Below are 17,045 nucleotides of genomic sequence, written 5' to 3'. Positions count from 1 at the left end.
TGATAAATATAATCTATTAACATGTATATTTTTGAAAGCATTCTTACTTTACAGCATTTTTTCACACCTGCCTAAAACTTTTGCACAGTACTGTATATATATATATATATATATATATATATATATATATATATATATATATATATATATATATATATATATATATAAAATCAATCTTCTATATTTTAAATGTTTTATATTGTATCTTTGGAGAGTCCAATTATTTTTTCCCCTCAATCTGAATGTTACCTCCCAACTGTAACCCATTCTGGAAGGCCTGAAGTTCACTGGACAACCTCAGTTCCCACTGCCGCATCAATCCCCTTTACACTTAACTAACAAACAGAACTTCCCAAGCTAACATGCGCCAGTCAAACAGCAAAACAACGAGGAATCAATGTATAAAAAATAGAGACAATAAAGAAATACTAGACACTGAAGAATGAGGTTCAGTGAAATGACTGCCAAAGCTTTTGTTACCTTAATTCTTTTAACTGAATGCTGTTGTAAAATACACAACAGTTATTCCAACCACAGAGACAGGTTTTACTGTTCTCTTGATTACACTTGTAAAGACATTCTTGTAAACTTCCAGCAATTACATTGCTTCCCAAACAAGCAGGGCAGGGCCCCTTCAAGAAGCATCTAGCATACCCGAGAGTCTCAAAACAGCAAGAGCAACCCCTACTGGACAGGAAACCGCATAGGCTATCTAAAAATCATTCACATTTAAAAAGAAACACACAGTGCAAATAAGATTTTATTACTGATCTTTACGCTCTTTAAATAACACTGAATATGTATAGGTCACACACAATACAACCATACATTAATTAAAAATAGATATATTTAGATATAGAAATATATAAATAGATAACACAATTTGAAGTATCAGGCAAGCTATACTACACAGCGCTCCATCACAACTGGTAACTGACCAATTCACTTGTAGATAGATCACTGTATAGAAGATATGGCAGTAGTCAATATTCCTGCCATAGTAATAAATCAAACTGTTCCAAGACACTGCCTACAAGAGGTTCCTTCATACTGACACACATATATATATATATATATATATATATATATATATATATATATATATATATATATATATATATATATATATATATATGGCATGTCAGCACCATGACTCAGAGCATGACACCCCCATCCACACAGGCATACATTAAAATGGAACAGACTTGGGAACAATAGCAGCAGGTCTCAGTATAAGACCATGTTGATAATTCACACTCAAGCTGAACATTGGCTTCAGAACATTACTGTTGTTGTTTAATTATGACTGACATACTTGAATGCACTGTTTTCTAGTGATTTCCTGTACATCAAGGTGGGAGTGAGGCTCGGGTACTCTGCATCACTGCTTGAGCTCAGCGCTGTAAACTTCTTGCTCAAACCACTAAACCACCTTACTGCCTTAATGAGGTAGTAATCATTTGGAACTCTCATTCTTACAAGCCCTTCTTTTTTTCAGACTTTATTTTCACTAACCATGATAGCCAATACCTGCTATGTTTGGGGACACTGGATCCCACCTGGGCCTTACCCTAGTGTTCTACGTTGCACAAAATGTGGGGTCTATTTACAAGTAACACAGCACGCAGAGAGAGATCAAAGCACTTCCACCATGAACTGAGTGTTGAGGTGTTTACCGGAGTAAAAAAAGCTAGCGCATCTGTGCACCAGGACTGTAAAACAACAAGGGCTTGGAGAATTATGTTAAATGTAAGAAAGCATTTTTAAAGGCTTGATAAAGACACCTTTAAAACCAATGGGAGACCAAGACAATGAGATTCTGTTAGTTACTGCAGCATTGTTGACATACAGAACATTCAAATGTATCTTGCAGTAAAAGAAAGCATATTCCTGGGTAAAGTGGAATATGTGATGCAAACGTCACAGATATTGGAGCTTAATCCCTTGCTGGAACCTGCACTGCATTCCTCAAGGGGCAAAGGAGGAGGACGTGTGAGAAGAGCTGGGGTTGAGGTTATTCATCCTGACCTATACCTCAGGAGAAAGAAAAAAATACAAATAAAATTAAGACAGATTAAACAGGATTCAGTTGCAGTGATGAATATGAACGGCACATGACCCTACATTAAAGCAATTGAATTAAAAAAAACAAAAAAAACAACCACACACCACACCCACACAGACTGAAGTATTACAGGTGCGTAAAGCAGCCTTTTGCAGTAAATTGTTCACACATCACAAACATTCCTTGGCCAAGTTTATCATTCATGTCTAACTCTGTTGATCTACTTCATGCACAAACATAGAACTTTGAATTAAAGGAATTCACCAAACAACTCTGAGAAGGGGTGGGGGATGTAATTACCACCATTACATACTGTACACATAGTGCTTGAACTTTTAGTTTTTTTGTTTTCCAAATCTTTAAACTCCGTTTAAATGTTAATTAGTAGTTGTTGTTGTTGTTAAGCTGTCTCAGCATCCTAATACAAGAGAAAACTATTCATTACAAACTGGGTTTAATATTTCTTTGCTACAAAATCAAGGAGATTTTAAATGATGAACTTGCTATCAGCGTACACTGCAAACTGGGTATTTTATGAAAAGAAAATCTGTCAGAACAGCTTAAATAAAAAAAGCACAACGATAAAATGCGACTGCAAGAATGAAATGCAATTAGGAATTAACATAATTTGTCGCCTCTGTTTGTAATAAAAATAAAGGTAAAACAAATCAGGCTCAGTCAAGATATGAAGGTAAAAACAACTGTTTTGCAATTAAATCAGCTAATTAGTTTAAAAGGGACCTAATGTGAATAAAACCTGAAAACTTAAAGCTATATATATATATATATATATATATATATATAGCTATATATATATATATATATATATATATATATATATATATATATATATATATATATATATATATATATATATATATATATATATATATATATATATACACACACACACACACACACATATACATACATACACACACACACACACACATATATATACACAGTGCCTTGCAAAAGTATTCAGACCCCTGACAATTCTCTCATATTACTGAATTACAAATGGTACATTAAAATTTTGTTCTGTTGGATATTTTATTTTAAAACACTGAAACTCAAAATCAATTATTGTAAGGTGACATTGGTTTTATTTTGGGAAATATTTAAGAAAAATAAAAAACTGAAATCTTGCTTGCATAAGTATTCAACCCCTGTGCTGTGGAAGCTCCCAGTTTACACCGATGAAAGAAAATTGCCCTAACAAGGACACAATTACCTTACCATTGGCCTCCACCTGTGAACCATTAAAGCTGCTGTCACATTTTCTGGATAAAAACCCCACTGTTGAAGGATCATTGGTCAGGCTGTGAATCTGAAGGAAAATGAAGACCAAAGAGCATTCTACAGAAGTTAGAGATAAACTAATACAAATGCATAGATTAGGGAAAGGGTACAAAATAATATCCAAGTGTTTGGATATCCCAGTGAGCACAGTTGGATCAATAAATCAGGAAGTGGAAGCTGCATCACACCACCCAGGCACTGCCAAGAAAAGGCTGTCCCTCAAAACTCAGCGCTCAAACAAGAAGGAAACTTGTGAGAGAAACCACAGAGAGGCCAACAATCACTTTGAAGGAGCTACAGAGTTCAGTGGCTAGGAATGGAGTAATGGTGCACCAGTCAACCATATCAAGAGCTCTGCATAACACTGGCCTGTATGGGAGGGTAGCAAGAAAGAAGCTGTTACTCAAAAAGTACCATCTGAAAGCATGTCTGGAGTTTGCCAGAAAGCATGAGAGTGACCCAGCTGTGATGTGGGAAAAGGTTTTGTGGTCAGATGAGACCAAGATAGAGCTTTTTGGCCAAAACTCAAAGCGCTATGTGTGGCGCAAACCTAACACTGCCCATGCCTCAAGACACACCATCCCTACAGTGAAGTATGGTGGTGACAGCATCATGCTGTGGGGATGCTTCTCATCAGCAGGGACTGGGCATCTTGTTAAAATTGAAGGAAGAATGGATGGAGCAAAATACAGGGAAATACTGCAAGAGAACATGCTTGTCCGCTAAAAAACTGAAGCTTGGGAGGAAATTCACCTTTCAGCAGGACAATGATCCCAAGCACAAGGCCAAAGCAACATTGGAGTGGCTCAAGAACAAAAAGGTGAATGTCCTACAGTGGCCCAGTTAAAGTCCTGATCTCAATCCCATTGAGAATCTGTGGTTCCAAAGGTGGCTCTACCAAATATTAATGTGTGGGGGTTGAATACTTATGCAAGCAAGATATTTCAGTTTATTTTTCTTAAAAAATATTTCCCAACATAAAACCAATGTCACCTTACAATAATTGATTTTGAGTTTCAGTGTTTTAAAATAAAATATCAAAACAGAACAAAATTTCAATGTACCATTTGTAATTCAGTAATATGACAGAATTGGTCAGGGGTCTGAATACTTTTGCAAGGCATTGTTTATATATATAACACACACACATACATATATACACATATACATAAAACAAAAGCACAGATCCTGAATCACGCCAACCTACTGTATTCAAGAAATGCAACATCATTGTTATCAATGTATTCTTTATTCACTCAGGGTTAGCTGACAGACTATGTTATTTCTTATAATTAGTAGTACATGTTTACATCACTATACACTAAAGACATTTATAGCCTTATTTCCAGTTACAGCTGATAGACTACAGGTAGATGAAGTACATGTTCACTGTACTGTCCCTTTACAATACTTGGCACACACACCTGTGAGGATTGGTTTTGGGTGGATAGTGCATTTGCAAACATAAGATTACTGTAAGGAGCGATACAGTTTGACACAATATCATCAATAGAGCTGCTTCTGGAACTGAAGACCAATTCACCGATTGGGTTGACAACTGTCTTTAAAAATCAAGGATTTGTGGCACACTCTACAACCAGGTTTCTCAGAGACGTCGGATTCAGTGGCCAAGAGTTGCGTCGCACAGTGAAGAACTTATCTGAAGCAGCAGAGAGGAGCAGCAACTGGCTGTGGTTGAGACGGAAAGATTCTGGCTGGGGATCTCAAGCACAATAGAAAGAAAGAAAGAAAGAAACGCTGATGTACAGGTAAGTAAGCTGGGCTGAGTTGAGTGGGGGACGGAGGGGGGTGATGCTGGGACGCCAGAATCACCGTTGAGCCCTCTTGAGGTGTCGTGGGCTAGTCGACGAAACACTGAGGATGGAAGGTGCCCATTTGAAGACCCCAGAGATGTACCCTACTTGGCTCAATCCAGACGATTGTCATGCTGATGCGCTGGGGAGGCCGCACTGTGGTTGATCCCCGGAGCCAGCATCGCAGCCGTTGTGTGTGCTGATGCGCTAGGGAGGCAAAATAAGTTGATCCCTAGAGCCAGCATTACACTTTAGCCATTAACACCAGACAGAAGGATATCTACATCATCATATGGAAGGAAACGTAAATGGATGGAGACACATATGGATCACATTAGTTTACTGTAAAGCTACATCTTAGTTGGTGCTTATCTTGGCGAGAGCCGAGTTCAAATCAGCATGAAGTTTCAACATCTACTCTCATGTAATGGAAATCAATTTTTTTTTTTTTTTTTTACTTATTTTAGTGACCTCACCAAAATAATTTCTGCTACTACAATAAAAAAAGACACATTTACATTACTACCACTGAATTTCAGAAATTAAATCACTACAGATCTATTTATTCATTACTAGTGTAAACTACCGGTAAGTTAATATAATAAGTAGACACTGAATCACCTGGCAAATGTGTTTACTATTACAACCAAAGACTGAACAAATACAAGGTCGTCCTGGTTTCTCAGAACTCTTAAACCTTCGGTTCCCAGGGGTCTAACAACCCCCAGCCTAAATTCAGATACCTGTACCAAATGGGTGTTACCAAACTAAAACAGGTCCACAACAAGAGAGAACATGGTGAAGACACAATACTGTCAGTGAGCAAATGTGAGGAGGCAAAACAGAATGTTTAGTTATACAGTCAAAAGTGTAGGAGACGAAATCAAGGAAGGACCGCAACTAGAATACTGCATTCTAATTTGATCTCCCAATTTCAAAAAGGGGGGGCTTGGTTTCACATTACTGCACAACACCGACAAACAGGTTTGAGGGAACTGAAGCCTAGAAAGAAACAGCTTAAGCAAAACTTCTAAGTTTTAAATTCCTACACATACCGCCACAACACCCCCCGCCCCGCACCGCCCAACACACACAACAGCAAAATTTGTCACTAACTGCACATGTAGCAAAGAGACAAGGAAGAGACTGCAGCAAAAATGAAGTGTCAAGAGAAGGTGGTGTTTGGTATTTCTAATTTTACTGGTTTTCAGTCTCCATGTGCTTTTTTAAAAAAAAAAAAAATAAATTGTGCCGATGTGTTTATCATCTAAGCAGGAGCCTGTAAAAAGATCATGAAGTTTTATAATGACATTTTACACCTGCTTTACAACAATTAAAAGGGTGTAGGCTCTGTAGGGCCATGGCTGCCAGGTCAGCACCGATTCAAAATCATTTTATTCAAAAGTAATACATGTGATGGACAGCCCATTTGCACAGGTGAGACCAAGTTTCTTTTTTTGTCTTCCATTTATACAAGTTTCTATTGATATACCACCAACCACTCTAATAAACACACAAACACAGTGGTTAAATAAACTGTTTTCTACACAATATGTAGTGGAATAAAGGATCTGTGCAATGATTCGTTAGGAGATTTATTGATTTAAAATGACAATACTAAAAGTAAACCATGAATACAAAACAGAGAGTCGGACTTCAAATCAGAAATGAAGCAGCAGGCTATGGTATTTCACAGCTTACTTTTTATTCTTTGCGGAAAGACTGATAGTCGCCACCGCTTAGAACGGGTGTGTTTGTTAACATGATTCACCCGCAGTAAGTGATGGATGGTCTAAACTCCCACACAATAAACCGACATTCAAAATGACGACCGTATATGCAGTGCATCTGTTATTTAAATCTATTTGAATGGTACATAACAAGATCCAAACAGCTGAGTTTGCCCGAAATATACGCCGTGCTTAACACGGTATAAACTATGCCTTTGTTCTTGAAATCAATGGGAATGGCAAACACTATTTGCCAGATATAAAACGGCGGTCTGCAATAAGCCTGGACGGTTTAAGTGGTGGATACTGTAATTACTCACGACGCAAGTCTAGAGTAAGTCGACTAGTGTCGTGGAAATTCTAATAAAGGAAGAGAGACTGCGAGTTCCAAACACACAGGCCTTTATTTCTTAAGTTTGCAAACTGAGAACACTCTCAGCACACAGGGTGCTAGATAATCATCGAGCAGTGTTCCAACATACAGAGTTAGATCAGTTTCTTATATACCTTAAAACTGTCAGCAAGGCAGAGGGTTAGCCAATGATGATTCAGGTATTAGCATATAAGAGAAAACTTATAACTATGCATACGTGGCATAAAACTAAGCAAGCAGATAAAAAGGATGGGTGGTTTGGGTATACGTGTAAAAAGACACGTCTGGCTCATCCTTCTGTCAGGGGGGCTATCTCACAGCCGCAGCTGCAGTGTATGCATCTTGCGGTTCCTTATCTTTAGCAAAGCATACAAGGTTATGTGAGCAAGGTTATGGGAGTACAAAATGCCAGTACATTATGTCGAGCCAGTTCTATTTTCTGTAACATTTCTATAACACTAGTGTTTATTCTCTTCCCGCCGAACGTAAACTCACGTTCTCTGACAACTTTATCATTGACATATCAATACAGATACTGTACCACAATACATATCATAGGGCAGTGGGTCTCAACCAGTGGTTTGTGAGTAAACTCCAGGTGGTTTGCAAACAACTCCCAAAAATTCAAGGTTATGCAGTTCTTTTATATATAAAAAAAACACCCCCACATACATTTCTACATAATCACACGTTGTGCTACTGCTATTACCAAGCAACACAACAAACAGCTGTAACAGTGTGATATAATAAGATATATGCAGTCTGCATGTTTCCCCTTCATCTGTTTTCTTTTATTATGGTGTGTTTATAAATTTATATATTACAGGTCACTTTGATGCAATACCAAGCATCGCCATTAACGACAAACAAAAAGTAATCTGGCTGTCCCAGTCTTTTCACACCACTAAAAGTAGTGCACCGCACTGAATATTCCTAACTCTGTTGGAATAACTAAATTAAAAAAACAAACAAACCAACCAAAAAAAAAAAAACAGTTCTAGTACTTTTCATTTTCAACAATATACAGTGTTGCCAGAGATATAGGAATAGACCTATTTGTAGCTTGACTTGTGAACTGTATTGTAGTGTGAATGATCGATTTCAGCTCCATGTTATTACATGGGTTTATTCAGCCAGGTTTAATATCTCAAGACTATATGCCAAAAGGAATTAGTATTGACACCACTTCTGGAAATAATGTGCAAGTCTGTTCTTGGCGCCGTCATATTTAACCAACATGCTATAAATCCTATTGACTGTGTGCCACCAATCCCGTTTAATTTACACATCACAGCCCACCAGAAGTGGTAAGTAACATCCTCTACACTCTCCAATCATATTATTTTTTTGAATTGCTTACCACCCACCTCGTCTCCCGGTGTTTATTATAAATGTACATTGAGCGAGGTTGGCGACTCTGAGTGCAATAAGTTGTGTTAGAAATGGATAGATTAATTTGCTACACGAGGTAATGGTTGCAGGAACCAGCACATTTACATGATCCAAGGACAACCCGAAGCCCCAATGCATTTTGTCAGGTTTTGTCAAATAAAAAAACTCTTAAACCTGCAAAAATGAGATGCCATTTATCTAGACTTCAGAACGTGAAAATAATACAATGTAAGCAAAAAAAACAGAAACTTTGCCATCAGCGACTTGCAATGTGAAAAATGACACTTCTTGCTGACCTGGTTGTGAAGATTCAAGCCCCGGAATCTCATTAAGTTGGGTACTTTATATAAATACTTTAAAATGCTGTTGTGAAAATGCATGGCAACTGCTCCATGGGAAAAATCTCAAAACACCAAGGTGTCTCTGCATTGAAAAAGGTTGGGAATCACTGTCATGGGGGATATAAGTGAACGATTGATTCACCACACAAGTAGAAGTTGGGGACAGAGTGCTATTGTACCTGATCAACGTTCCTCTCAATGTTCCCAGCAGCCTCTCCTTTCGAGGCTCTGCACAATCCGAAACGTAGGACCTACAGCAGCACAATGAGCACAAAACAGACAGAAGCAGCAGCCTTTTAAAACAGCAGCACACCATCCCGGCTTCCAAAGCAGAGATGCATGGGATCAGTCAACACTTGGCTTTGTGAGTGACCAATGGGATTTATTGAAGACTAATTCCCAGACACAGAATGCAAGACGTATTTGTCTACACTGAAAGTCAAATCCTCTAGTAGTATTTAGAAAGGCTAAAATAAACCTAATTCCGACAAAACCCTTTCCTTCTCTAGGACTACATGTAATGATTATCCTCTAGGAGTTTAAGTTATGGCCATTTCTTCTTTTTCTTTTTTTTTTTTTTTTTAAAAAAGTCCCCGTTTGCTAGAGAAAAATCCTCTGCAAAATGTTTCCAGATGATCTGTGACAAGGTATGTATATCTTTTGTAATACTTCATGCATCTCTTGCTGGCACATTTCTGTTGGCTACACACCACTTACTGTAAACAAAAGGTTACACATACTGTATAAACTGACCCATAGCAAGTTGTTCTGGAATGTTTAGAATTATTCAAGGAGATGGCAGACACGTTGGATTAAAAATCATGAACACATATTAATTTCTTTAAACTCATTGTCATTTCCTAAAATTGTGTTCTTACTTATCATACAAAATAAATAAAAATAGAAGGAGGAAGTGAATGGCTCTTATATGAAAGCCAGAGTTATTTGACAGCCTTGTGTGGATATCAGTTATGGAGTTGTGCAGTATGTGATGCCACTATTTGGAAACACCGTGGCGCATTGAAATTAATTCTCTTATTCTTCCTTGTACACTTACTAGAAGGAACAGCCATACCCTACCATTTTACCAGAACCAGCAGCCATTACAAGGTGCGGTTTACTTGCACTTCTTAATATAGAACTATGGGGAAAATAAAGTAGACCAACGTTTCCGCTAATCCCTTACATAGGTGTCACGTCACCAATTAAGGAAACAGCCAAAAATGTTTTTGCAAGAGTAATATGCAACACTGATGAAACTGATGCGATAAGACACACCCAGAGAGACATCTTCAAGGTGGCAAGATTTCAGAGCAAGGTAAGAGAACAGAGCGGGCCAGATATATCACTTTAAACCATTTTAGATAAAGTACAACACCAAGCTAAAAATAAATTACATTTTGATTCATGTGGGCTCTGATGTCAGAGGCACAGATCATGTGTCATAGATTTATAGATAAATGCAAAATAGAACACTGGATCCTTTAAAGGAAATCCACAGCCCCCTACAAACATCTTATCTAATTTGAACCAATCAGATAATATAAAAAGGAGCAATTTACCCCCTCCTGCATGTGATTCATAACAATCCACCCCCCCACCCCAAATCGCTACCTCTTTGGTACAATCCATTATGGTGTCAACTGCCTCCTCCAGTTGGCCCTCAAATGATAACATAAATCATACATACCGCCAGTATTAGAAATGGGGCTCCAATCAATACAAGTCCACACATAACAATGATGGCAACTCCATACCCTGGCACATTCTAATCCTTGAAGGGTCTTTCCACTGTCACACCTGGAAGGCAGTCAATGTTTAAAATAAACAAAACTATGGAAATCCTCAGGGTGAACTTGATGAGCCTTTGCCTATTTCCAGTCACCATGAAGCGTTTCACCAACATTTCCATCTGCCCCATGAAACCACTCTAACTACGTGGTTCAGTTCATTCCAATATCAAACTGGGGCTGCTTATGGCTGGTTCCTTCTGCAATCTATAATTAGTTTTCCAACTGAACGTTACACTGTCCATGGCCTGGCCACTATCCCAATGGGCATCTGGCAGACCATGCAAGGGACTAACATAGGAAGAAATATGGTACCAGGAAGAGTAGTGTAAACTAAGTTTAGAAATGTATTCAGCACAAAGCTAAGGGAGCGCATGATAAAGATTTTTAAAGCTGTGATAATATGACTCACTAATTGTTCAAATCATTCTTTACCCCCCCCCCCCCCCCCACTTGTGGTGAAGGCCATTAGTAAGGAGACTTAAACTGCTTCCTTTAAAAAGGTATACATGTTTTTGTAAAGGCTGCTATTTTTGAGATTTGGAAATACATGTGGACTGTAAATAGCTCGGACAGCCATAGTGGAGATCTTCAGTGCTCACCCCCGGCTATGACAGAGTAGCGATCCACATGGAGGGCGCTCCCGCCCAGGCTCTCATTGGAATCGATGGAGTCCAGCAGAGAATCCAAGACTGCCTTAGGAGTTGGAGCAGGTGGAGCAAACACCAGGTCAGACATCAAAATGACAGAGCCCTTCCTGAAACACACACCAAGACAATGCAGTTGCTTCAGCCATCAACACTGGAGACAGGGGGCACCACTGTATCTGACCAGACCACAGCAGGCTCTCTCATTCAATATCTGAACTAACACGACTTGAAATGTTATGCATTCAGGCAAGGTTTCAGGGGGTCTTGCATTGTCCACATAACAAGCAGACAGGTTTTACATGAGGACTACAGAGCAATGAATGCATCATTATATAAAAGACCTCGCATTTAAACCATAGAAGACTTGGACTTATTCATGCTCTTGTACATACAATAAAATGCGTAATGATATATTTATGTTTTAGTAAATTGCTTTTCAATCACACATATTTTATTGTACAGAACAGGGTTTTGTTTGGAAACATCTTGGCCTTCCAGTCCAGGTATTTGTTGCAACCCTGTTTTACATTGTGCAATGGAACCTGTTAAACATCGTTCCAGGATGTACAGCACAGCAAGCTACTATACTAATTATAGTTTATTAAACTAAATAAAAAGTTGGGAAAGCCTTCACTTAAGGGATTATTTTCATCCTGTTAGTTCTCTATTGTTCTAATGTGTTAATCTGTTTCTGCTTACATCATTTACCAGGTGTAACTACTCCCTTTCATTTAACCACTTCTAAATGCTGAATTTCTGAAATAAGGGGGGGGGGATTTAGAAATTAGTTCTAGGACTGTGCAACTGTGGCACCTGCTAGTAAATGGAAAGTCTAAGCAAGATTACAGCTGCACCAGTGGTTGGGGGGGATCTTTTGCTTGTATAGTTAGTAAGCATGGTATATAATGATCCAAGCAGGACTAACCAAAATTCATCATGAAAACCTAGAACACAACGATAAATAATAATTACATCTAGATCTACAACATATCCCTTAATATACACAAGTTAAAAAAGAAACTCACGTAAACTTTCGAATCACCACTTGCATTAATGTTTTGTAATATAACTTGAGTACAGCATATACCTGCGCAGACAAAAACAGATTTTATGAGGAACACATTGTATGCATTGCAGCATTCCAGAAGTACTGCAGTAGCCAGTCAGACACCAAGTGGCAGAAAAACACTGCTACCAAGTCAAAATACCATATTCTAATATTGAAAGATTCTTACTGCAAGCAGAGTTAGTAACAGAACAGTAGAATGTCTTAACATATCTAGTATTCTTATTGGAAGCTACTGTAATTACATGGTGACTAAAAGGCATTGCCCAATTTATACTACAAAATCGGTGGAAAAAAAACATTCCTGACCAAGCTAAAGAAGCATCTGTTGTGTCCCTGTGAAAATGTAGCATTTCAGGTCGGTCTTCATGTACAGCAATTGAATGAATGAATGAATGAATGAATGAATGAATGAATGAATATAATTTCCTTTGGTAAAGTTACTTTTTTGGCGAAAGGCCCAACAAGTGTAGTGCCCTATACACGTTTACACAAACTGGGTTAGGTCTTAAATGGATGCTTTCATTCTGGATTTTGTCCTGAAGCAGGAAGACACAGATCAACTCCTGTTTCGATCACTGTGCAACATCCAGGTAACAGACACCATGAAGGAAAGAAGCTCGACCCTATAGATAATACTAGTTCAAAACTAAAGCTTGCTCACGTTAATGGTTTGCTTTGTTGGATATTTGGAAAATCCTTTGCACAGCCTGTTTTAACATCAAAATGTGTAATTAGCAAATACTCACGCTGCTGCCAGCTTCATTTCCAAGAGCATTAAAATATTTCGAAGTGCGATCCAGCAGGCCCGTTTCGTACTTCCTGTTTAGGATCCGGAAATTTAGAGGGACAATCTGGACATCGGCTCCAATACCTGGGAGAGAAGCAACCACGAGACAGGGATTAGGGCCTTCTGTGGAAGACACTCCGTCTCTCAAATACATGCCTTCTGCAGGCCGAGCCTGTGCTGGCACAGACCAAGAGGCTTTATATTACTGCACTGTTCTGTTATCCATGGAGTGAACGTGTAGAAAGCGAAACTCACATATAAAACAGAAAGATAGAGACAGATCTACAAACAGAGATGTGCACACACAGTTATATAAACCAAGACATACATGTGTAGAAACATACAGAAGTGCATGGGCAGTGTGTGTGTGTGTGTGTGTGTGTGTGTGTGTTTCAATAACAGCAAGATGGATATACACCATGAGACTGCGTTATCATTTCCATTGGTTGCCGGTCAGATTGAAGAGCTTTCTGTTCCTTTGTGTAAAACACAGACCCAGAGGCAAAAGTGCCTCGTTGCAATAATGCAAATCCTACTACTAGAACTGCATTTATTTCAAAATAAAAGTTAAAAAAAACAAAAAACACAACACACTCCTTCATTTATCACAACTCCACACTTTAGTGGGTGCATGCATTTATCAAATTCCTTTTCATTTCTTGGGCAGAAAAAAAAGAGAATTGCAGAAGAGAGATTATCTCAAAGTTGAAATCCCAAGTCTCTTTGCTCCCAGCAATACCAATCCTTCAGTATATTCAGATTTTCACAGATAAACCAGTGACTTGGGTTAACCATCTATGCCATTATAAAACAATTGAGCCCCCTCTTCTAGGCAGATCAGATTTAATTATTATTATTTTTTTTTTTTTTTGTAACATTATCATAGTTTAGGCCAGAGTCCTGTGATTAGCCTAGTTGACCTTCTCTGTACCTTTCTCAAGTGCAACAAAGTAGTGAAGTGACAAATTCAACACATTCTAGTATTCTAGGTGGGTTTTACCTAGAGTAAAATATAGGCTTGGCATAACTTCCCTAAACTTGTATTCCACACAAAAGTAGGGGGACTTGTTTCCCCAGACCTTACCATTGACATTGAGGCTGGTCAGATCCACAGACTGGTTGGCTAGTCTGTAGAGCAGGCGCAGGATATCCTGAGAGTTGACGTGTGTTCTGGTGTTGAGGAACACTGCCCCCTCAACCTCCAGGTCTTCCTGTCCAGCAGGGATGAAAGGGTTAGCAAGGCTTCCAGCAAGGACAGGCAGACCAGGAATCAGACCATAGACCCGGTTATAACCCTTCCCAGACCAGTACCTCACCGCTGTGGAACATTAGATTGTGTGCTTGAGGGAAAACACCAGCAATAGAAATGTTCCCTGGAAATACAGAGCAATCACCATGACCTACAGCATATGTATGAATGTAACAATGTGTGCGTGTGTGTAATAGAAGTCTATATGCCACATTATCCAGGAATGTTAATGCACAGAATAATGTGCTGAAGAACACCCTAAACTAGCTTCTACCTTTTTGAAACTATTCGAGTGTCGGTTACTACACACACACACACACAACAGTATTCTGTGTCTTACTATATATTCTATATTCTGTGTCATTAATATATATATATATATATATATATATATATATATATATATATATATATATATATATATATATATACACACACACACACAAACATATATACATATACACATATACACAAACACCTCTCTCTCTTGACATGGAAGGCTCCCACTGACCGGTACTATTTTACAAACCGGTCATCTGCTCTACTTCATTTCATTTCACTGTATTTTCTCTAGAAATAGGGAACTTACAATGTTACACTGTTGCCTTCACATGATCCTTTTGCTAGGACTATGTACTGTGGGGGCAAAACAACTTACCTTACATTATCAATTATAAACTTCTGCACAGGGTATTGAAATTGAATTGCTTCAAAAACTTGGATACCAAACACAACAAATGTCATTAATTTAATAATCTGTATTAATATTTTTCAAGTCCCTATCCCTCATTATTAAATATATACTATAAATGTTATAAAAGATTCAAGCTTGGGCTGATACATGACAGAATTTAAATGTGAATAAATGTAGTCTTGCACATGGGCTGCAAAAACAGAGGCAAGTACAACTTGAATAGTAGCGAAATAGAGGAAGCTATATACAAAAAGGATTTGGGGGTAGTACTGGGTGAATCTCTTAAGTCAACTAGACAGTGCGGAAAAGGTATAAACAAAAGGCACATAGAATGTTAGGTTATATAGCCAAGACAGATGAATTCAAATCTAGGAGAAGCTATATTAAAGTATACAATGCACTGGTACGACCACACCTAGAATACAGTTCTGGTACCCATATCATAAGACATTAAGGCATTGGAGAGAGTACAGAGGACAGCAACACAATTAATTCCCAGGATTGAAGAGCATGCCATAAGATAGGCAAAGAGCTGAATCTGCCTCGCCTAGAAAGGAGAGCCAAAAGGTGCCAATAAATAATAATAATAATAATAATAAATAATAATAATAATAATATATTATTATTATTAATTAGTAGTAATTTATTTAGCAGACACCTTTATCCATGGCCACTTAAAGACTAAGGTGTGTATACTATGCATCAGTTGCAGAGTCACTTCCGTCTTTCGGGTGAGATGACTTAACACAAGGAGGTTAAGTGACTTGCTCAGGGTCACACTGAGTGACCTGGGATTTGAACTGGGGACCTTCTGGTTACAAGCCCCCCCCCCCCCCCGAGGATTCATTTCCCCTACTAACCTGGTTAGGGTTTTTTTGTTTTTTCTCTCCCAGGTACTAACGGACCACACCTGCATCAAAGCGAGTGAGCATAGGTGGGCCAACTGGCCTTTTCTCATTTTACAATTTCTTATGTTCTAAAGCAAACAATGTTACCTAGATTGTTCCAGTAAAAACCCAACTGTATAAAATGGGTAATTGTATGTAAAAATAGTGTAAAAAAAATGCAATTGTATGTAAAAAATAAATGTAATATCTTGTAACAATTATAAGTCGCCCTGGATAAGGGCGTCTGCTAAGAAATAAATAATAATAATAATGGTAGAGTGCTGGAGACAGAAAGCAGGGCAGATGCATTGCAAATCACTACAAGGACAACTTCTTAAAAACATCTTGAACTTGAATACATCTGAAGCCATACACTCGAACACTGAACAATACTAAACGAAAGGAGTAAGCACTGCAACAAAAACTAACAAAAGCAGTATATAACCCAGTGTACACCCATGCCATCATTTATCTGTCAGCTCGGTGCTGTCGATGAAAGAGCATCGATTTGAAATTCAGAGAATATCAACACAAATATTGAGCAAAAGATGCAAGCCAATTTTGTGCATACCTTATTGCTCAGCCCTTGGAGGATGTCGAATCTACTCTGAGGGAGTCCTGGTGATGCAAGGCCCATTTGCAGGGTCATAAACCTGACTGACAGCTTCTTGGGAAGCAGGTTTGTCAGACTAAACCCTGTTTAAATAAAGTTAGGGAATACGGTAAAACAATGTCAACAGTACGTGGAATTCCAGAGAGAGTTAGGTTTACAGGGGCTGATGAATAAATGGCGTATGACATTCATTAAATTTTACCCTAAAATAGAATTTCTCAAATGTTATGGATTCACAAGATTGGACGTTGATTCTTCCGTTTCCATTATAAAACTAGCAAAGATTTAT

General features: G+C 38.3%; 1 protein-coding gene across 10 annotated transcripts in view; it reads right to left on the bottom strand.

The window, feature by feature from the left end:
- Positions 1–747: 747 nt before the first annotated feature.
- The window catches only part of LOC131699099 (mucin-3A-like), a 32,591-nt gene continuing 16,293 nt past the window's right edge, over positions 748–17,045 (bottom strand). For 8 of the 10 annotated variants that reach the window (XM_058994881.1, XM_058994877.1, XM_058994878.1 and 5 more), the window contains 7 exons: positions 14,398–14,524; positions 13,273–13,397; positions 12,483–12,544; positions 11,410–11,564; positions 10,708–10,817; positions 9,197–9,268; positions 748–2,028 (listed from right to left, as the gene is read on the bottom strand). In XM_058994881.1, coding sequence (XP_058850864.1) covers positions 10,786–10,817; positions 11,410–11,564; positions 12,483–12,544; positions 13,273–13,397; positions 14,398–14,524 — 501 coding nt within the window. In that variant the 3' untranslated portion in view covers positions 748–2,028; positions 9,197–9,268; positions 10,708–10,785. Of the gene's footprint in view, positions 2,029–9,196; positions 9,269–10,707; positions 10,818–11,409; positions 11,565–12,482; positions 12,545–13,272; positions 13,398–14,397; positions 14,525–17,045 lie in introns of those variants that run through there. The other 2 variants (XM_058994876.1, XM_058994884.1) reach the window with 2 other exon arrangements.

Source organism: Acipenser ruthenus, chromosome 21 (assembly GCF_902713425.1).
Source record: "Acipenser ruthenus chromosome 21, fAciRut3.2 maternal haplotype, whole genome shotgun sequence".
In the NCBI taxonomy this organism is placed as follows: Eukaryota; Metazoa; Chordata; class Actinopteri; order Acipenseriformes; family Acipenseridae; genus Acipenser; species Acipenser ruthenus.
This window is presented reverse-complemented; position numbering and strand designations above follow the sequence as displayed.